The sequence below is a fragment of the Mus caroli genome, unplaced genomic scaffold (assembly GCF_978045245.1).
Source record: "Mus caroli unplaced genomic scaffold, Mus_caroli_1 scaffold_16, whole genome shotgun sequence".
NCBI lineage: Eukaryota > Metazoa > Chordata > Mammalia > Rodentia > Muridae > Mus > Mus caroli.
In genome coordinates, this window is record NW_028227271.1 from 49311852 (window position 1) to 49334820 (window position 22969).

At 41.8% G+C, this 22969-nt stretch overlaps 1 protein-coding gene across 2 annotated transcripts in view; it reads left to right on the forward strand.

Moving 5' to 3' along the window:
• The first annotated feature begins 508 nt into the window (after nucleotides 1-508).
• Nucleotides 509-22969, forward strand: part of Taf2 (TATA-box binding protein associated factor 2) — a 56949-nt gene continuing 34488 nt past the window's right edge. For both annotated transcript variants that reach the window (XM_021183378.2, XM_029469800.2), the window contains exons 1-11: nucleotides 509-811; nucleotides 1210-1264; nucleotides 6691-6851; nucleotides 7987-8105; nucleotides 9413-9554; nucleotides 10247-10478; nucleotides 12653-12837; nucleotides 13817-13930; nucleotides 16972-17071; nucleotides 18698-18783; nucleotides 20924-21059. In XM_021183378.2, coding sequence (XP_021039037.1) covers nucleotides 729-811; nucleotides 1210-1264; nucleotides 6691-6851; nucleotides 7987-8105; nucleotides 9413-9554; nucleotides 10247-10478; nucleotides 12653-12837; nucleotides 13817-13930; nucleotides 16972-17071; nucleotides 18698-18783; nucleotides 20924-21059 — 1413 coding nt within the window. In that variant the 5' untranslated portion in view covers nucleotides 509-728. The remainder of the gene's footprint in view (nucleotides 812-1209; nucleotides 1265-6690; nucleotides 6852-7986; nucleotides 8106-9412; nucleotides 9555-10246; nucleotides 10479-12652; nucleotides 12838-13816; nucleotides 13931-16971; nucleotides 17072-18697; nucleotides 18784-20923; nucleotides 21060-22969) is intronic.

Here is a 22969-nt window from a genome sequence, read left to right on the forward strand (position 1 = left end):
CAATTAACGGAATTAACGGACATTGGTTTGCGTCTTTAACCCTCAAGAATAGAAAATCCACAGCTTCAAAAATGTCAAAAAAAAAAAATCTGTTAATTCATAAGACAAATACGGAGGCCATGGGACTTCTGGCTTGAGAGTTCCCTGCGGTCTGATTACACATTTGGAGTTTAAACCACAAGGTCCAAATGGGTGAGTTTGTCCTTGACAGCAATGGTTTTGGGACCATTACTAGGTCCTAGTCCCTCACCCCTTCCATCCTTTCTTGTCTTCCACAAGCACGATTCACCTAACACTTAACGTCCCTTCCTTCCTTCCCCATCTTCCTTTTCTCACCCAGTAACTCTTCCCTCTGCTCTCTTAATTTTAGAAATAGTTTTGAGACAAAGGAGAAAAGCCAGACGCGAAATCCCTAACTTACCCGCAAACCCCGCCCACTCACGCCCGGACAAGACTTCCGGGTTCTGCCTCCGCGGCCGCGCCACTTCCTCTGACGTCACCGGTCAGAGGTGACCGGCAAGATGTCCGCAGGCGGCGGCGGCGGCTTAGAGCTCCTGTAGCGCGGCTCATCTGTGTGACAGGGGCCGGGCGGAGGCGGCTGAGAGCGGTCGGGGAGGGAACAGGAGGCGGAGGACGGGTGGCCAGGCGCTCCGGGTGCACGGGCCGCTACCGGGAATGCGCTGCAGCGCCCCGTGCAGCCTGAAAGGCGAGCCCCGCAGGAGCTCTTCATGCCGCCCACCGGCTTAGAGTCCTCCAGGATGAACAGGAAGAAAGGAGACAAGGGCTTCGAAAGCCCACGGCCGTACAAATTATAAGTACCTTTCCCCTACTCCGTTTCTCGCCCTGCTCTGATTTTGTTTTCATTGATTCTGTGAGTGACTTGATGAGTCCGGGAAACTAGTGGGAAATTAGAGCCCACTCCAGGGGACATGATGTTTGTAGGGTGAAACGGTTTTGAATAATTGTTCAGCATACTCCTTTCCCCCCACGGGCTCATAAACCTTTCTTAAAGTACCGCTATATTTTTTTGTCAAGTCAAACCTTTTCATGGCTGTTGCTAGATTTAAAATAATCAGGTTACTCATTTGGTAGAATTCGAAGACAAACTTTACTGTGTGGTTTTTGAGCGGCTCAGTATATAGTCCCTATTCGTACTTAGATTTATGCTTTCCTATAATAATAGTAGTTTCTTTTTTTTTTTATATATACAACCCATCAGGTCGTCTGTATCAACAACATAAACTTCCAGCGAAAATCTGTTGTGGTAAGATCACTCCCAGTCATAAGCAGTTTAAGTCAGCCTTTCACAGTTCTTGGGGGGAATTCTATAGTCTTCCAGATTATATGGTGTCCCAGAATAAGAAATTAGAATTCAAGTCTCTTTTGCTAAACATGCTGTTCTCTGTTCTCCTCACCTTTTCCCATTTCCTGATTAAAAGGTTCAATATGCTAAGTATGTTGTGAAATAGGAAGTCTTTATAGTCAAACACCTTACTTTGTGCATTAGACAGGACAGCCTGTAGTTATAGCAGTCTTAGATTCAGCTGCTCATTTATGGAGTGTCTTTTGGAATATTTGTCACACATTGCTATATGGGGATAGAACGTGAAAGCATTAGGGAGTATTTTTAATTTAAGTTTTTACTTCAGCAGTATAGGAAACTCATGATACCTGTCAGTGAAGCTTGGCGTTATTAGAGTCAACATGATTGATAGAATTATACTGTGTTAGTTGAATTGCTCTTGTCTATAAGACATTCCTTTTTTTGTTTCGTTTTTTTGTTTTTCGAGACAGGGTTTCTCTGTATAGCCCTGGCTGTCCTGAAACTCACTCTGTAGACCAGGCTGGCCTCGAACTCAGAAATCCACCTGTCTCTGCCTCCCAAGTGCTGGGATTAAAGCGTGCGCTACCACTGCCCGGCTATAAGACGTTCCTTGGTATATGTATATTAACCCATTGATTCTTCACTGTAATCTCTTGACATAGATAAGATTTCAGTCCCAGCTCCCCCGCCCCCGTCCTGCTTGCTCTGGCCATATTTATTTCATATATGTGGGTACACTGTCACTGTCTTCAGACACAGCAGAAGACAGCATCGGATGCCCATTGCAGATGGTTGTGAGCCACCATGTGGTTGTTGTGAATTGAACTCTGGACCTCTGGAAGAGCAGTGGGTGTTCTTAACTGTTGAGCCATCTCTCCAGCCCCCTCAGTCCAAATTTGATGAATGAGGGAGCTGAGTGTATACAGGTAAAGGGAAAGTGGGTAAATAAAGTATTGATAGAAGAACAAAGCTACTGCCTACATGTAGCCTAGCAGAAGAGCCTCTGGTGGACATCGTTCACACGTTTGTGCTGTTACTTTCTGTAATCCACAAGAGAATATGCTTGCTTGCATTTAGTATCCTGGAATAGAGAAATGAACAGTCCACCTTTTCCACCGTAATAGCCCTTACTTCACTGGGTAGGGACCCATTATTATAACTTGTATTATATTATAGGGCTAAACAAGTAAGCATTAGTCCTTTTCTAATAGACTTGATCTATCATATCATTTCGTTACATGGCCTCTAAATACTTCCTGCCTGACTACTGGACTGTAGGGATGTTTGCGAGTTCAGATGTTCAATTCAGAAGAACCAAGATTTGATAATATCAGCAAGGTTTGGTGAGGTTTTTTGTTTTGTTTTGCTTTTGTTCTCAGAACCGATAGTGTCCTGGCATACTGTTGCAGATCCTTCTGGCTATTCTGAGAAAATAGATTCAGGAGGCCGTGTGGTAGAGAGTGGTTTTCCACAGCCTCTGTTCTAGGGCTGTGAACTGGCTTAGGACTAGAAATTATAAATCATCTCTCCTGCTGCACTGTGAGGCATTTTTCCTCCCCAGAAGACCTAGAGTTTTTTCTGTTTACTGGGCAACCCCATCAAAAACTATCTGTTTATATCTTTCTTCAGCACCTGATAGTGAGTGAACTATGAAGTTAGTTCTGTGGGTCAGAATACTATGTTTAAGATGGTACAATGGTACGATCCTTGTTAGGAAGTTGAGGTGGGAAGATTAATTGAGCCTAGGAAATGTAGACCAGCCTGGGCAAAGAGGAGAAATCACCTCTTTATAAAACCAACTGAACATGATGGTACACACCTGAAACCCCCATTCTGGAGGTTGAGGCAGGAAGATTGGAGGTTTGACATGATCCTGGACTGCATAGGGTGATCTGTTTCAAAAACAATCATGCAGTCTCCCTCTGTGGCTTATTTTGATGACTATGCCCATTCATGAGTAAATTTTGAACATATTTTTAAGTAAATTTTGAACATCCTTCTGGGCACAGAGTGGAATGTTATAATTAGAGAAGAGGGTAATAGGCAGAGGAGGATTTCTTAGCTGGTGTAGCTCTGTCCTGCAGAGGATCCTCTGAAGGATCATTTATAGGAGGGAGAGAAAGACGAAAATGTACCTGTGGGACAAGAGAGTTTGGTGGCTGGTAAGAGAGTGATTTAGGGTCAGGTTTTGGGATGAGCAGAGAAGAAAGTCCCAGAAATTGCAGGAGCAAAGGAAGAGTCCAGTTTCTGATTGAAGGAAAGGGCCATGAAAGGAGAAGCACTGGACATTCAAACTCAGCAGTGTCAGGCGGTGTCTCAGATGGTGACTTTGATTGCCATGCTGGAATGGAGGAACTCTAGTGACCTGGGTAAAGGAAGTTGAAGTCATTGTTATCAGAAGGGTCTCTGGCCTCTGCTGCCTGACTGCAGGGATTATAGGCATGCATGCGTTCCATGCCCACCAGGATCGCATAGTTTCTAAGTGATGAATCCATGATTCAGGTATTTATAAGGGTCCTTTTCCATATTATCAGGAGATACACATTTAATTACAAATGACTGCTGCCCTGGTTTTTTTAGTGTTTACTGCATTCAATATAATAAATGGCCAAGAAATAGCAGTGAGACTGCCTAGTTTCCTAAGTTATCATAAATAAGAGAATAGGTAGCTTCCCTCAGACATTGAGGAGCTATTTCATTTAAGTGTAGTTAATAGTTTTCAAAAAGATTAGAAGACATGGGACAGCCAGCTGTGACATGGTGGAGAAAGTCCTAAAACGGAAGGATAATGCTGAGGTGTTTGATAGTTTGAGGATTTGAATTATGTCAGTGGGATAGAATGCTTGAGCGGAAGCTTGTGACAGTTAATAGATCTGATTGTAGCATGCAGGTTAGGGCCCTGTGACATCAGGGAACTGTTTTCTTGACACATATTCCCTTCACTTTATATTATCAGTGTTAGTTTAGAAAACCAAATGCTGTTCTTATATTCTTAACCAGGTAACTATGGTTTAATAACTCTCTCCATAACTTTTTGTTTGTTTGTTTGTTTTTTGAGACAGGGTTTCTCTGTGTGGCCCTGGCTGTCCTGGAACTCACTCTGTAGACCAGGCTGGCCTCGGAACTCAGAAATCCGCCTGCTTCTGCCTCCCATATGCTGGGATTAAAGCGTGCACCACCATGCCTGGCTTTTCCATAACTTTCTAATTCACTTTTCTTTTTAAATTATTTTTTTTTTAAAAAAGATTTATTTATTTATTATATGTAAGTACACTGTAGCTATCTTCAAACACATCAGAAGGGGGCATCAGATCTCATTACGGATGGTTGTGAGCCATCATGTGGTTGCTGGGACTTGAACTCAGGACCTCCGGAAGAACAGTCAGTGCTCTTAACCGCTGAGCCATCTCTCCAACCCTTCTTTTTAGATTCTTGATACAGGGGCTCACTATATAACTCATGCTGACATCAGACTGGCTATCCTTTTGCCTTATCCTTCTAAGTGTTGAAGTTATAAATATATCAGAATCACCTTTTTCTTTTTCTTCTCCTTCCACAGCCCCCCTCCCCTGGCTCCCAGACATCCTCACTGTGCAGCTCTTGCTGTCTCAGAACTTACTTTGTAGATCAGGCTGGCCTTGAACTCACAGAGATCTTCATGTCTCAGCCTCTGAGCACTGGTTTTAAGGTGTGTGCTACCACACCCAGCACCAAGTTCATTTGGTTTTATTTGCTGGTTTTCTACTTACTCTAAGCTTTTTCTGTAGGGTGGTCATTGGGTGATTGACAGAGTAGTCTGAGACAAGTTGGGGCTTGGCATGGTGTCACTCACCTTTAATCCCAGCTCAGAGGCAGAGGCAGAGGCAGACCTTTGAGTTTGAGGCCAACTGGTTCACCATGGAGACTTCCAGCCTAGCTAAGACTCTAGTGGGAGGGAGGGATCTATGTATGGGCTTTCTGCTACACTGGCTTGTGGTTTGCAACTTTTCTCTGTCCAGCAGAGGATTTTGCTGTGTAGGCAAGGCTAGTTTCAAATTTGTGGCCATCTCCTGCCTTCACTTCTGAAGTCCTAGTGGCACAAGCATGTGTCACCACCAGTTTAATTTGCACTTCTAAATACAAAACTTTTCTAGCCTTTGCTTTCTCTGATGTAATAAGCTGTTGATCCATGCTAACGGTTTGACTTAAGACTATGTGTCTCTTATTTCAGAACTGGGAGCATAGTGGCTGTAGAATTGCATGTGTTTTGAGGGGTTGGTATAAAGATTATACAGAAAATATTCATGAACTTTATATAAAGCCCTTATGCCCAGAGGATTATAAGCTAGTAGAAACAGATAGGGCTATCTAGCTAGCATTTTGTTAACTTTATTAATTTATGTATAAAAGCTAATCTTGAAATACTTTTCAACAGTACTTATATCTTCTAGGGCATTTGGGTAAAATGTTTCAAGTAGCTCTTTTTCCCTCAGATTTGGTATCAGGATTAGAGAGTGCCTCAGAAGGTAGAATGGTACCTGTCACGTGACAGGAGCACCTCTATCTAGCCCTCTCTGCTGACTGCGTGCCTCCTGTGGGGCTCGGAGACCCTCATACTCACCGCATAGCATCTGAAGCATTTGATGCCCTCCCAGGGTTCAGGTGTCAGCGCACTAGTTTTCAGTCAAGCTTATGAAAATCACTGGGCCTGCATCCCATAGTTCACCTGTCTTTCCCATTCGAGTTAACGCAGCAGGATGGTGATAAGAGTATTTAGCTGTCAGTTGTAGTGGATAGTTTCTTTCAATGGATGGATGGCACAGCCCTCAGGTAACATGGGAGAGTGTGTATGACATGGGACTGCCTGGTAGGCAGTCACTCAGTACTTGTAAGTGCTGCTGCTCCCACCTGCTTTGTTCTCTCCGGCAGCACTTGCTGCTTTGTTCCCTCATTTATCTCCTGTGAGAAGATCATACTTGTTAGCTTCAGTATTGTAGTTTTTAAAGCCCAAGTTCTTCGTACCGTCAGATTATTTGACTTCAACCTCCTGATCATGACTTTCTTCTCTACCAGTTTCTGGTCCTCTAGCCTAGTTAGGTTGCAGTCTACCTAGAAATTCTTGTATTTGAGACTAGTAAATGTTTTCACTTTTCCAGTCAACAGTGGCTAACTTACCACAAATTGCACAGATAAAAGAAGGCTCGTAAAGACTAGATAAATGTACTCAGTCAGTCACTGGCACAGTTAATGTTTAGAATTAAGATTCTCGGAGAACACTCACGTGTGCATTGGGATTTTATTTTCAGAGGTAGCATATATAAGTAGTAATTAAGGAAACATGCTCAATAACATTCTGGCATTTGCAATGTTGTTCTTTGTTTTTACAGGGATTTGTGGAGCTAACTATATTTCCTACAGTTGCCAACTTGAATAGAATTAAGTTGAACAGTAAACAGTGTCGAATATACCGAGTCCGGATCAATGACTTGGAGGCTGCTTTTATTTATAATGACCCAACCTTAGAAGTTTGTCACAGTGAATCGAAACAGTAAGTTGGGCACGTTAAGAAGCTGCTGTCTGTACGTCATCCTGTCACTGTTTTCAGAGATTGGGTTAATGTTTTTCAACAAACTTTCCCATTCTTATTGTAATAGAGCTATGTGTTGCATAATTTCTGTTGCTTTTACTGCCCTGCAAATTTCCGCTCAAGGGTTTCCTCACCTTTGTCCAACATAGTAAGTTACTAAATTTCCCTTCTTACAGCTTTAAAGAAGTATTATCTGGGAATTTTCAGCACACTTATTTTTGTTAAATTATCTTAATCATGTTTCTGTTTTAATCTTATCCATGTTTACTTGATAAATACCAAGAAATTATTTCAGTGAGTTGGATGGTCACCATCATCTTCAGACCAGAGACACTGTAAAATACTCTACTAAATGGTTTCACTATTTTAAGGTATCTTATGAAATACAATATCCACTGTCAACTATATTGGAGGGCATTTTTAAAAAGCCTTGATAGCTCTAGATCATATTATTTCTGAGATTCTCAGTGTTTTGTAGTGGGATGCAGGTGCAGATATAAACTCTTCAATGAGGATAGTATTTCACTAGCCTAGGACGTATCATATTGCTTTAAAGAGTTATCCCAGCCAAGCAATATCAGTATTACCTAGCAACTATTTAGTTCTGCACATCTCAAGTATTAGCCCAAACGTACCGAATCAGACAGGATGGGGTCCCACCCTAGCAAGCCTTCTAGAGGATTCTCATAGGGCCTGAAGCTAATTTACACTGATACTGGACATGTAGTGATCTTGGCATTTCAGAGTTAGTGAAGGATGTGAACTTTATCAGTTTAACAGTTCTTTTGAGCTATTGGCTCCCTCCCTCCCTCCCTCCCTCCCTGTTTTGAGCCCAGGCTGTCCTTGAACTCAGAGAGATCTTCCTGCTTCTGCCTCTAGAGTACTGGGATTAAAGGCATGCGCCACCATGTCTGTCACATAATACTTCTTAACATGGTGAATAAGTATCAGGATTGGATAACTTGGCTAAAAAAGTATTCTTATGAATTGTGTAAGAAGACATAATACTTAGAAATAATTGATGCCATTGATATTTAGGGAGATCTGGTGAAATGTGTGGCTTGCTGTTATTACAAGTTGGCTTTTATCTCCCCAGGAGAAACCTCAATTATTTTTCCAATGCGTATGCAGCTGCAGTCAGTGCTGTGGACCCTGATGCGGGGAATGGAGAACTCTGCATTAAGGTTCCCTCAGAGCTCTGGAAACATGTCGATGGTAAAGCACCAGGAATGTATTACTACCATGAAATAAGCCTTGCTAAATGGGTCCTGGATTAATATGAATATGTTAGCCACGGGCTGTTACAAATTGTCTGGTTTCAGTGCAAGAAAACCACTTTGTAGATGCAAGGAATGTTCTCTATCAAAGGAGCTATGCCACCAGCTCCCTTTTTTTTTTTTTTGCTTTTTTTTCTGGCTGTCCTAGACCTCTCTCTGTAGACCAGGCTGGCCTCGAACTGAGAGACCCATCTGCCTCAGTCTCCTATGTCTTTGGACCAAAGGCCTGTGCTACCACACCCGGCTGTTTTGCCTTTTTAATGAAAGGTACTTTTCATGTGAATAGATCCATTTGGTATAGTAGCATTATTGCCACATTAGCAGTCCTTGTTTTTCCAGAATAGCTTCTCAAGTTCCACCATAAGCTCACTGGGCTGCCTTGTGGTCAAGGCGATGTGAGAACATGGGCTTATGCCACTTGTGCTATATTTGAATTTATCCTTGCTAAATCTTCATGATCCATTCTTTAAAGATTTAACCAGTACAGTTATTGTTTGAAAACTTCTTATAAAAGTCAAAGAAGAGAGACAGCTGTTTTCAGTGTGTTTGGGAGCAGATGAGAAATGGTGGTGTTACTCAGTGTAGGGCACGTGTAGAAGCTTATCGTGGGGCATGCACTTGTAATATCTGGGGGAAATGAAAATATCTCCTTTTAGCACAAGGTGGGTTTTACTATACAGACCTAGAATATAATTGAAGAACATAATAGACGGTGCAGTTTCTTTAATAACCCTCCCCACTCTACTTCCCTTCCTTTACTCGCCAAAGTCAAGTAGAACTGACAGTTTGGGAGAAAATGCAAAAGGAGAAAAAACTCAAAATGTAGAATTGCAATTGGATTGGACAGGCCTTAAAGCATCTGTATTAGGGGGTTTGGAATTTTTCTGAAAACGTTGCATGTTGTCAGAAATGCTGAGAATTAGCTCTAGTTAGTGGTGTGTTTTGTGAGAGATTACAAGCAGCAGCTAGAGAGACTGGGGAAAGCTATCAGCTAGAGTAGGTGATCACTGTAAGTGCCTGTGTGGTGGCAAGTGAGCGTGTGGTGGCTTTGTTTTATGTACTGCCCTAGATTCCAGGCCTCTAGCATCTAGGCAGGGGCCCTCCCACTGGAGCTCCATCCCAGGCAGCTCTGGGGTTTCTCAATATGTATGATGCTTGGGCTGTGGGTCTCATGTGCTATATTCATTATATAGGTTACTGTTGCTTATTTACGTGTCAGTGAATGTATATGTTTATTTATTACAGAGTTGAAGGTCCTGAAGATACATATTAATTTTTCTTTGGATCAACCAAAAGGAGGTCTTCATTTTGTGGTACCCAGTGTAGAGGGGAGTATGGCAGAGAGAGGTGCTCATGTCTTCTCTTGTGGGTATCAAAATTCTACAAGGTAGATTATAAATTCATATTTTTCAATTAATGTAATTTTTCTAGTTGCATTTTTAAGTATTGACTGTGCAGTGTATTTTCTTGAATGGCCAGTGTAAGCTTGGTCCCTCCAACCCTAAGCTGCTTCTGAGTCGTGTCTGTTGAGTGTTCCTTCTCACAGGGAAGAGTTTGGAAATGACCTATCAGCTCCAGTCTTTAACTTTATAGTGAGCTTTAGCATGCATGCAGAAAACTGCAGCATTTAAATGTAAAGAGATAGTAACTTTTCACAAGTGAAAAAACCTGTGGAGCTCCCAGTCAGACCAGCACAGATAGCACCATCACTGGGCAAAGTCTCCTCTGATCCTAGTCAGGATTCTCACCTGGCATTCTGTCTGCTCCGCTCCTGAAACACCATTGACTGTGCTTGGTTTTGGGCTCATTCATGCTTGTGCTCTTTCTAGCCAGCTTTGCTGTTGCTTGACATCAGTGGGTTTACATAAGGACCTACCTCTTTATTCTCATGCTTGGTAGTTCACTACGTGTTACTGAAGTTGTTTGTAATGCGAGTGTTCCCTCAGATTATTAATTCTCCTAAGGCTGCACTTTAGGATTGTTGATATTTTGGTGCTGTGTACTGATTCTATTATACAGGAAGACCTGACCTGAGATTTGAAGTCTGAAGTATACTTTGTACTGTGAATCTGCTTGTAGATTTTGGTTCCCGTGTGTTGATTCATACTCTGAGTTGTGTACCTGGAAATTAGAATTTACAGTAGATGCTGCAATGGTAGCCGTGTCCAATGGAGATTTGGTGGAGACAGTGTATACCCATGACATGAGAAAGAAGACCTTCCATTATATGCTTACTATTCCTACAGCAGCATCCAATATCTCCTTGGCCATTGGACCATTTGAAATACTTGTGGATCCATACATGCATGAGGTACGTGTGTGTGCACTTGTCTTTTTCTTCTCTGTACTTTTACTCCTTAGGAAAGAAAGGCACAAGTAAATAAACAAGATTTTTCAGTGTTTAACTGCTTTAAACACTTGAACACAATCACTAAAAAGAAAATATTTCACATCACATTTATTTGGAATGAAAATCATTTTGATGAGTTTGTTGACCAGGATTCTTTATCAATACCTCGGTAGCTGAAGTGAGAACACATCTTATTATTTACCTTTTCTTTAAAACTACGGTCTCTCTGTTAGCCCTTGAAGTCAGGTGTCCCATGGTACTGCGCTTGTGCTTTAATTCCAACTTGTAGTTTCCCAAATTAGTAATAACGTTTGGTTTTAGAAACCAACTTACACTCTAGCCAAGGCGTCCTTTCTTAATGCTAAGCATGTATTAGAAAAAATCACAAAGCTTTTATATATTTAAAATAGTTTACTTATATCCATTTCTCTAATCATAACATATATCCTTTTAGCCTTGACCCCATGTGTTGTGTCCACTTTTTTTAATCCGGACCTTTGAAACTGTTTTAGGTTTACTTTCCTTCGTCTTGTTTTTGTTTTTCTTCAGCAGGCTTGCTGTGTGGCCCAGGCTTTCCTCAAACTCATGTGAACCATCCTGCCTCAACTTCCTGGCCCCCGAGGCATGCACTACTGCATCTGGCTTTTATTTAAACTTTTGTCTAACATGAAGTGATTGCTAACAATGTCATCTTCTGGATGACACATAACTGGGTTCTTGTTTGTCTTGAGGCAGTCTCACTATGGAGCTCTGGCTGGGTTTGAACTGGTGACCCTCTGCTCACTGTTCTAGAGGCGGTGGGGACTGGGAGAATGGCCTGCTGAAGGGGAACTTTATTCAGAGCATCGGACAGTTATACTCTGAGGGTTAGAGTCACATGAGTAAACTATGTGCAATTACAGAGGCAAGCCACATGGGGAAACCCACCACTGGGGCTCCACGTGGCAGAAACCAAGTTTTTCCATGGAGGTCTATAAACAGCAATAGGCAGTTATAGTGAATAATCTGAAGTAAACTTAATTTTAACTTCTTTTTTTTTTAAAGATTTATTTATTTATTATATGTAAGTACACTGTAGCTGCCTTCAGACACTCCAGAAGAGGGCGCCAGACCTCACTACGGATGGTTGTGAGCCACCATGTGGTTGCTGGGATTTGAACTCCGGACCTTCGGAAGAGCAGTCGGGTGCTCTTACCCACTGAGCCATCTCACCAGCCCTAATTTTAACTTCTGTGTGCTACACCTGGGAGGATCGCAAAAACATATTCCAAAAACAGTTGCAGTGTTTTTGAAGAAGCTGACCAAGGTCACAAAGTTCTCGTATTGGTTTCTTCGAAGTTTCCGCACAAGCACTCAGAATTCTCCTCACAGGACTCCATTCTTGGAACATGAAGCACTGGGATTACAGATGTGGCTACCGTCCCTGGCTTCTTCATTCATTTGGCATAGAAGTGTTTCATAAGACAGTCTATGATACTTGTTTTGAATTTAGCTTAATATGAAAACTGTGACTGTTACTTCTGTTGTGAGTCTACCTCTTTACTGCCAGTGTGGCTCACCTGTATTGAGCGCAGCAGTATTTGGTCTGTAGCTGCAGCTTCAGAGGATAACTGGAGTGATTGCTCCTGTCTGCTGAGAGTACTGATAGCATTAACTAGTTTATGCTGAGGTCACTGTGCAGCCCAGACGGCTTCAGCATCCCAAGGGTTAGAATTACTGTTCTGAGCCATCACTGGCACGGCAACATAAACTGTTAATTTCTAGATTCAGCTTAGTGGGCCTTACCGTTGGGCGTGTGAAAGCCATTGATCTTCAACATTGTACACACACACACACACAAATTACTAAAATATTACTATAAGATGCTCAATGTTAGCTAGGTATAGACACATAAGAGATTATGCTAAGCCTTAAAATTTAATTCTCGTTTATGCAGAGGAGAAAAAATTTAATTTGGAACAGTTTTATTTTCATTGTGTGTAAGCTTATGACATAATCCATTTTAAATTTAATTTTTTTACTACAATGAACATTTTGTAAACCTGATCTGAAAAGCCTACTAATTTTACAATAGCTATTTTTCAACATTATGAAATTTATTGCAAACTAAACATGCCCCTTCTTTTTTTTTTCAGGTTACCCATTTTTGTTTGCCTCAACTTCTTCCGTTGCTTAAACATACTACGTCATACATTCACGAAGTTTTTGAATTTTATGAAGAAATTTTGACTTGTCGCTATCCGTACTCCTGTTTTAAGACGGTCTTCATTGATGAGGCTTACGTTGAAGTGGCCGCTTATGCTTCTATGAGCATTTTCAGGTTGGTGTCCCTTCAAATAGAGAATGCCCAAGTTAGTAATACAAGGAAAGCCTCTTGGCTTATCAGTTCTGAGGCCGGCTTTCAGCATCGAGTAGCATTGAGTTCATAGGTAGTCTGGTGTTTGTAAAAATGTTACAGTGTAGCCTCTTACATAAGGAACTAATGGGTCATGGTGCCTTCTTCCACAGTTACCATCCACATTTCTGGCTTAGTTGTTAATGTTTGGCTCATGCACTGTATAGGTGATGGGTGTGCCTTCTTGGTAGCAGTACGAAACTGACTGGTATCACCCATTTGTTATCAAAATTCTATTTTCCCCTTTGTTTTAGCCCTCCTTTTCTATACATTTTTTTTTTTTGGGGGGGGGAAGTTCCTATTTGTAAGTTTTCTATGTCTGGGCCGTGCCCTTTTCCTGTCTCTGAAGGCTCTCGTGTGTAATGTCGGACACTAGTCCAGGGCATTCTTCAGAACACAGTTGGAAAACTTGAACGGAGCAATGTATTTAGAAGTAAATAACGGAGTGCCAAGATCTAGTAGATGCCAGGAAGAGGGGCTTATTTTTATGACAATTTCCTGGTTTCTGGAGACTGTGTCTCCCCAGCACACGTGCTTCAGGCTGTCTGTGCCCCAGACTGAATGCTGGTTTCCTGGAGTGTGCCTCTGCATCCAACCTGGGAGAGGAGTTGTGAAATTAAGTAATAATCCTATTGTGTTAGGATCCGTTTCGATTAACACTAGTTTCTTCCTCCTTAAAATAGTGATTTATATTTTTGTTAAAATCAGTACAAAACTCTGTTCCTTGCTTTAAGGTAGACTGAAATTCAGATAGATTTTGAAAAGATTAGAAAACTTTTGGGGTGACTATTCTTTTTTCCTTCTGTATTGAACGTAACCTAAAGTTGCATTGCTTTAGAGTGCAGTTCCTGTATTTTGGCTGACTGTGCATCTCTTGGTCCTAAGTGGCTTCTTTGGCTTTCAGCACAAACCTTCTGCATAGCGCCATGATTATAGACGAGACGCCGCTGACCAGACGGTGCTTGGCACAGGCTTTAGCACAGCAGTTCTTTGGATGTTTCATATCCAGGATGTCTTGGTGAGTAACTTCAGAGCTACAGACTGAGCCAGAGGATCAGGAAAGCTGGCTTCCCCTCCCCTTCCCTCTCCTCTTGTTTTTTGACAGTCTCTTGTGGCCCCGTTGTCCTCAACCTCACTATGTAGCTGAGTCTGCCCTTGAACTGATGCTGTTGTGCTCCTCCCAACCCCCCAAGGGGATCACTGGTGTATGCCACATGCTTCGATCTCACTTTCCTTCTTGTCTTGCATTGTAACCTGACTGTGGCCCATAATTTATAAGTGTTGGGGTTATTTCCGACTTTAAAATCAGTATAATTAGCAGGGCACAGAGACACATGCCTTTAACTTCAGGACTCAGCTGGTAGATCTCTGTGAGCTTAAGGCCATTCTGATCTCTGTAGCAAGGTGAGATGATGTTCCCACAGCGTGGTGACACCTGTTTCAAAACCAAACCAAAACAGAACAGTAGAGTTACGAATATTATTTATCATAAAAATAAGAATTCTGAAAAATGTCTTAGTTGTATAGAATGCAGATTTGGATGTGCAGAAAACTAATTAGAATTCCAATGTCACTGTTCAAATATAGAAAACCATTTGAGGTGATTTTAAAAGCAGAATCATTATCTTCAACAATAGTGCTACTAGTGGAGGAATTTGCCTTTTACTTTAGATTTTTGCCAGTTTTCTAGAAAGCAGAGAAAGGGAAGCAGGTTTGGAGCTGGCATGCAGCTCAGAGGTGCAGTACTCTCCTGTAGGTGCGAGGCCCTTAGTCGGAGCCCCAACGCTAAAAACAAAGTGATGGTCTTTCCTTTCTTTGACTTGAGATGACTTTGTATTATTGTTTGTCCGCGTTTTGAGAAGGAGTCTTACACTGTCACTCTGCCTGGCTGTGGACTTACAGTGTAGAATTACGTTGGCGTCAACCTCACAGACATCTACCTGTTTGCATACTGCATGCTAGGATTGCAGTGGAAGGCACACACAAGCTTGTGGTTAATTTAAAGCTCTGTACAAAACTTCCTTGAAATTATATTATCTTTTATATTTAATAATGTAAGATTCTGCTTATTTTTTGCAAATGTAACCCTATTTTTGGTGTGTGCGTGTGTGTGTATGTGTGTGCATGTGTGTGTGTGTGAGATGTATGTCAGTAAATGAGTGGTAGTGCCTATTGCCTTTTCCCTAGAGAAAGTACAACCATCAAACAGTACAGCTTAAGGATGCCATAAAACCCAGGGTATGAAAGTTCTGCCTATGGGTCACAATAAAGAATGTGGGGTTGGAGTTGCCAGTAACTCTGAGCCTTGTACATGCTAGCCAAGCACTCTGTCACTGGTAAGCATTCCCAGTCCACAAACATGGAGGTAACATCTTACCTAGCCCAAGATGATCTTGAACTCACCTATGACAACGAGGGTAACCTTGAATTCTTTTTTTCCCTTATTTTATTTATTTTTATTAGCTATTTTCTTTATATACATTTCAAATGCTATCCCAAAAGTTCCCTATGCCCTCCCTCCTCCCTGCTCCCCTATCCACCCACTCCTGCTTCTTAGCCCTGGCATTCCCCTGTACTGGGGCTTCTCTTCCCAGTGATGATCAACTAGGCCATCTTCTGCTACATATGCAGCTAGAGATACGAGCTCTGGGGGTACTGGTTAGTTCATATTGTTGTTGCACCTATAGGGTTGCAGACCCCTTCAGCTCCTTGGGTGCTTTCTCTAGCTTCTCCATTGGAGGAACCTGTGTTCCATCTTATAGATGACTGTGAGCATCCACTTTTGTATTTGCCAGGCACTGGCATAGCCTCATACGAGACAGCTATAACAGGGTCCCTTCAGCAAAATCTTTCTGGCCTATGCAATAGTGTCTGGGTTTGGTGACTGATTATGGGATGGATGCCCGGGTAGTCTCTGGATAGTCCATCCTTTCGTCTTAGCTCCAAACTTTGTTTCTGTAACTCCTTTCATGGGTATTTTGCTCCCTATTCTAAGGAAGAATGAAATATCCACCCATTGGTCTTCCATCTTCTTGATTTTCTTGTGTTTTGCAAATTGTATCTTGGGTGTTCTATGTTTCTGGGCTAATATCCACTTATCATTGAGTGCATATCTAATGACTTCTTTTGTGATTGGGTTACCTCACTAAGGATGATATCCATTTGTCCAGATACATCCATTTGCCCAAGAATTTCATAAATCCATCGTTTTTAATAGCTGAGTAGTACTCCGTTGTGTAAATGTACCACATTTTCTGTATCCATTCTTCTGTTGAGGGACATCTGGGTTCTTTCCAGCTTCTGGCTATTATAAATAAGGCTGCTATGAACATAGTGGAGCATGTGTTCTTATTACCAGTTGGAACTTCTTCTGGGTATATGCCCAGGAGAAGTATTGCTGGATCTTCCGGTAGTATTATGTCCAATTTTCTGAGGAACCTCCAGACTGACTTCCAGAGTATAACCTTGAATTCTTGACTAGTCTGCCTCTGCCTTCAAGTGCGAAGAATGTGCCTGAATACGTAGCAGATGTGAATTTTTGAGTTAAGTAGCCCTGACTGTGGGCAAGTACTTCTTTAGTGGCAGACAGTCCAAGCAGTGGTGTGAAGAGAGGCGCCACAGTCAGAGCGACTGCACTGCTGAATTCAAAAGCACTGTGAGCTTTGCTTTGCTTTTGTACTAATGATCAAACCCAGGGCTGCAAGCGTGGTGGGAAATCGCTCTCACTGAGCTACACTCTCCCAGACAAACAGTTCCTGTTAGGGGATTCATATACTTAGTGCTTCATTTCAGAGGAAGACAACTGACTACTTACAGTGTGTCAGGCCTTGTCATATGCATTTTATTTTTGACAGTCTTAATATTAAAGATTCACCCAGATGTGAAGAAGGCTAGATGGAAAGGCAGGCAGCTCAGCCTAAAAGACGTGAGGAACTTGATAATTTGTTAATAACCCGCAGTTGCCTAAAAACAGCAGTGGTCTATATCACACTGTGGCTGTTAGTCTCTTTGACTCTGCTTGGCCAGGCTTTCGTGATTAAAAGTTTTGACTTTCCTTAGGTCTGATGAATGGGTGCTGAAGGGAATTTCAGGCTATATTTATGGACTGTGGATGAAAAAAACATTCGGAGTCAATGAGTACCACCATTGGATTAAAGAGGTAAACGAGAGAGATTTGTTTTCCACTTGTAAGTCAGTCATATATGATAATGTTTTTGATTTCCATGTCTTCTGTCTTTTATTCCATTTTCCCTTTATTTTGTGTGTTGGGACAGTGCACATGCTAGGGTGTGTGTGTGCTCAGAAGACAATTTCCCGGAGTTGCTCCTCTGAGTTCCTTACACTGAGTTCCTTACGTCAAGCTCAGGAGCTCGGGCTTTTGGCAAACTTTTCTGCCCACTGAGCCATCTTCTAGCCCCCTTGTCCTCTGTGTTACTTATTGTAATGCACTTTTAAAATATCATTTGAAAATAGCTAACTCTTTTCAAATAAAATGAAAATTACATCACTGGAAAAAAGATTATAACTGAGCTTCCTACTTTTTTTTTTTTTTTGGTTTTTTGAGACAGGGTTTCTCTGTATAGCTCTGGTTGTCTTTGTAGACCAGGCTGGCCTCGAACTCAGAAATCTGCCTGCCTCTGCCTCCCGAGTGCTGGGATTAAAGGCGTGCGCCACTACGCCTGGTTGAGCTTCCTACTTTTGTTTCCAAGTCTTCACTGGGGAAGGATGGTGTAGTGATAGTGTGTGTTCCACCGGGGAGAGTGGTGCGCTGCTCCTGCAGTGTGAATGGTGTTTTGCACACAGTAGCTACTTATATGTCAGGCAGTCTTCTATTCCTACCGTATGTCCTCTGTCATATTTTCTTTCTATTGAAAGATGAAGGCAAAGAATAAAAGCAGTATTTTGTTTATCTATTTCTCACCATGCACATAGATACTTTAATGCTATCATTGGATTGTATTAGATCCTTAAATTCATTGTTTTTAGGTAGAAATATTCCCACCTTAATATCATTATTAAATTATCTCTCTCCAAAAAGTTGCTAGACGGTTCACACACGTAGCACTAGTCTTCCTCTCAGAAGGGAACAACCACTTACAGCGTGTAATACAGTAATACCCTGATTAAAGAGGTATTGACTGTCTTAATTCTCTTACTGCCCCACTCCCCATGTAGGGAAACTAAGGTACATGGAGGTTAAATTATTTAGTAAAGGGTGTGGCTAATCAGCTGTATTGTCAGGATCCAGTTAGCTTTTAACATCTCATCGTGCTGCCTGACACTTTTCTCTGCGTCTAATATTATTTAAACTTCATGAGTGTTCAGTATAGTTATGATGCCTTTTTCAGCTTTTCTTTCTTCCTTTTTTTCTATTAACTTTAATGAGTATTATATGTTAGAGATGAACAGGGTCATTTTAAGTTGATATGTTATTAATATCATTCAATTAACTTCCTGTTGGTTGCATTAGTCCTCAGATGCAAAATACTGAGAAGGAATAAATCAATTTAGAGGACAAATCAGAGAGGCTGAGAAGAGCTGTAAGGAAAAGTTTCTGAGCTGCTGGCAAGCTCTGAAGTCACAAAATACAGGGAGATTTTTGAATCTTAGCATTCATTCATCTTGTGTAGCTTGGTCTGTTTATAAAACCACGAGCTGTTCTCCAGACAGCGTTTGCTTATCTCACATTTACATCTGATTCCAAGAAAGAGAATTTGTGGCCTAGTACTAAAGATTGTTGTATGAAGAAGTTTTCACTGACTCTTGCTTTTGTGTCTTTTTTTAGGAGCTAGATAAAATAGTGGCGTATGAACTGAAAACTGGGGGAGTTTTGCTTCATCCCATATTTGGTGGTGGAAAAGAAAAGGATAAGTATGTGATATTATAAACCTCGTTTTATGGGCTGCCTCATACATACAGGACCATGTGTGCTCCTTGAGGCTGGCTAAGGCCAGAAACGTAATGATAGTGTGGCGCCGCAGCCTGCACTTGTCAGATCCCCTCTCTGCAGTTCTGTTGCATCAGTGAGATGACTGTAACTGAATTTAAGCCTAGGAATGTGAGGCTCTTCTGTTTGACATGCTAAGTTTTCTATAGTTCATCTTCCTCATACTAGCCTTGATAACTTATAAATCTATGGAAGTAGTTATTTTGTTAACCTGAATTGTCAACTGATTCAACTGAGAAGTGCCCAGGGGATTAGTGAAACACACTTGCAAGTCTGTGTGAAGAGGTTGCAGGAGGATTGAGCAGACAAAAAGCTCCTGGAATGTGGGTGCAGTCTGCTGTAGCTTTTGGAGGTACAGGGCTAGATGAAATGAAAGAGAGATGGGACCCTGCAGTTCCCTGCTGCTGCCTGCCTCCCATGAGACAGGAGCTGTGCTCGGCCATGTTCTTCCCATCAGGGAGGGCTAAGCGGAGCCACAGTAAATCCTTCCACTTCCCAGTCATTTTGCTCAGGTTTTTGTTACATACAAAAAGTTTAACACAGTAAATTTGTACCAGAGGTAGAGCTGTTGCTGTCTCTAATCGTAACCATGTTTCTTAAGCCTTTGGAACTGAATTTTGAAAGGAATTTGGAACAGTTTGGAGATGTAGGCGTCAGCATCTCTAGACTGCTGTAAGTTTAGTGGACAGTTCTATTAGGAGCTCAGAAGATCAGATGCCAAGAGAAATATGGGCAGTAAAGACCAACTCAGGAAGTTTATGATATGACTAAGAACTCTACTTGGAATTGGGTGAGAGGCCATGTGTGTCACATTATTGTAAAAAACAGGTCTACATTTGTCTATCCTGAGATTCAAGGTAGCCCAGTTAGTAAGCTTTGGTATGGATTTTGCTTGTAGCTTTTAGACAGATTTACTGAGAAAATTATGAGCAAAAAACCTTGTTTGCCCAGAAAAGAAACACATAAAGGGGAGTGGTAGCCAAAGAGATTAAGACCATTAAAAGAAGAAAGGGCTTTGCTCCTGGACAGTGGAAAAGGCCCTTGAAGTGCCTGTATCCCACCTGCCATAAGGGCGTGGGAATGAAGCCATGGGCAGAGTCAAGACTCCAGGAAGCTGCAAGAAGCCAGACTGCCCAGGGCAGAAAGCTCATTTGCTATGAAAGGATGAGAGGCAGCCAGTGCCATGCTGTTTAAGAACTTAAGGCCCAGCCGGGCGTGGTGGCGCACGCCTTTAATCCCAGCACTCGGGAGGCAGAGGCAGGCGGATTTCTGAGTTCGAGGCCAGCCTGGTCTACAAAGTGAGCTCCAGGACAGCCAGAGCTATAAAGAGAAACCCTGTCTCGAAAAACCAAAAAAAAAAAAAAAGAACTTAAGGCCCATACCCGACTCCTACAGTACGTCCTAGGTGCTGGACATGGAACAATAATGTGTGTATGTTCTGCTATGCTTTGGTTTGTTTTGCTCCTGGTGTTTTGGTATTCTGTGCCTCTGTTTAGGAATACAAGTATTTACTCAGCCATTGTTTCTTGAGGGTATTGGCACAAAAACACATCTGACCTCAAAATGGAATATAAGAGATAATTCATTTTAGAACCAGGTAACAGTGATCATGGCCTAGGAACACAGATACAGGCTTCCCCAAATACCCTATTCCAGTATGGCAGCTGTTAGATGAAGTTTTATGCTAACAAAACAGTCACAAATCAACAAACTTTTCCGATCAGTTGTTAGTGCTCTGTATCCAACCCAGGGATTCCTGCATACACTATCCATTGAGTTGCGCCTGGGCTTGGGCTTTTCTCTTTTTATACTTATTTTATGTGTATGGGTGAAACTGAAGTTGGAGGGAATACCACACAGATATTGATTGTGAGTATAATTTGATACACTTGATACCCTATTCTATGTATAGAATCATAAACTGCTTTTTGGTATTTGTTGTGCAAAAGTACTTGTGTAAAATTTAACGTAGCAATTTCGAATCATGCTTAATTGTTTATGTTAAATGTAAAGTCGCTTTTCGACTTATTTTTCTTTACTAGTCAGCTTTGTTCTTTGTTTCAGCCCCGCATCTCACCTCCACTTTTCCATAAAGCATCCACATACACTGTCCTGGGAGTACTACACTATGTTCCAGTGTAAAGCTCACCTCGTGATGAGACTGATTGAAAACAGAATCAGCATGGAATTTATGCTGCAAGTAAGTGCTAACATTAACACCTTAGCGACATTACAGGACTGGAGTCTCCTGAAACCTCAAAGCCTATTCCTAGTGACACTCCTCCTCCAGCGAGGACACACCTCCTAATCCCCAAACAGTTGACCAAGTATTCAGATGCCTCACCCTGATGGAGGACATTTCATTTACATCACCAATCCTCCTCCCTGTCCCCCATAGTCTTGTGGCCATAGCATCATGTTAAATACATGCAGTCCCACTTCAGAAGTCTGCCATGGGCAAATTCAATGTCCAGAATCTCTTCCCTCATGGTAATCACTTAATTATACCCCTCTATAAAATCAAAAGCAAATTGAATATTTCTGACAGACAATGGCATATAATACACATTGCCATTCTAAAAGGGAGAAATTGAGGCATGGGGAGGAAATGCTGGACCAAAGCAAGAGCAAAACCCAGCAGGACAAACATGCAATCCCTTAACTTAGCTCCATGCCCAGTGTTAAAGGTTTACTCAGTTGGCTCTGCGTTCCGGCTTTGCAGCCTTCAGCACACTTCTGTCTCTTGAGCTCGTTCCACTCCATGGGTGCAGCTCACCATGGCGGCTGTCCGTAGCTCTGGTACCTCCAGCATCCTGGAGTCTCCAACACAACTCAGGTTTCATACTGACATCCTCACAAAACGGCTTCTGAAGGCCTCCGTACAGGGAGGGACTCCTTTGCCACACACCTGGCCTCAGGTGCTCTACATAACACCAGAGGAAGATGCTGCAGCTCATTGCTTTTATTGCCATTGTTAAATTTTGCTCTATTTTAAAGTAAGTTTTAGTATAAGTAGTTACAGTATAGGAAATGAAATAGTAGAATCAAGATAGATGGATTACTCATGTAAACATATATCCTTTTGGTTTTTGGCCCATTCTTTCTCCATCCCCATTCTGTCCTTTTCCTTTCCTTTCCTTTCCTTTCCTTTCCTTTTCCTTTTCCTTTTCCTTTTCCTTTTCCTTTTCCTTTTCCTTTTCCTTTTCCTTTTCCTTTTCCTTTCCTTTCCTTTCCTTTCCTTTCCTTTCCTTTCCTTCTGTTTTGAGATGCTGAGGATCTAATATATGACCTTGTATGCATTAGGCAAATGCTTTATCACTGAGGTACATTCCTGTCTTAGGGTTTTATTGACACCATGACCAAGGCAACATATAATGGAAACATTTGATTGGGGCTGGCTTACAGGTTCAGAGGTTCAGTTCATTATCAAAGCAGGAGCATGGCAGCATCCAGACAGATGTGGTTCTGAAGGACCGGAGAGTTCCACCTCTTGTTCCAAAAGCAGCTAGCAGAAGACTGGCATCCAGACAGCTAGGACAAGGGTCTTAAAGCCCATGCCCACAGTGACACACGTGCTCCAGCAATGCCACACCTACCTCAACAAGGCTATACCTCCTAATAGTGCCATATGCTGAGCCAAGCATATGCAAACCATTACAATTCTCAAACTGATAGATGCTTTTAAAATATCAGCTAGCCTCCCCTCTCTGTTGATAACATTTTTTTTTAAGATTGATTGATTTATTATGTATACAGAGTTCTGCCTACATGTACACTTTCATACCAGAAGAGAACATCAGATCACATTATAGACGGTTGTGAGACTTTGAACTCAGGACCTGGGGAAGAACAGTCAGTGCTCTTAACCACTGAGCCATCTCTCCAGCCTTCCTTGATAACATTCTTAAAGACAGGCTTAAAACAAAAACTTGAACAAAAAAAAAAAGCATTTTTGCTGAGGATGTAGTAAATTGGAGTACTGGCTTAATGTGGATGGGGCCCTGGGTTTAATCCCTGGTATAAAGATGGAAGCATAAGTGTTCTCTGAAGCTTGAAGAACAGAAATATAAATGAGAAAAGTGTGCATGAGAGGGCATTTGTCCTTTTTAG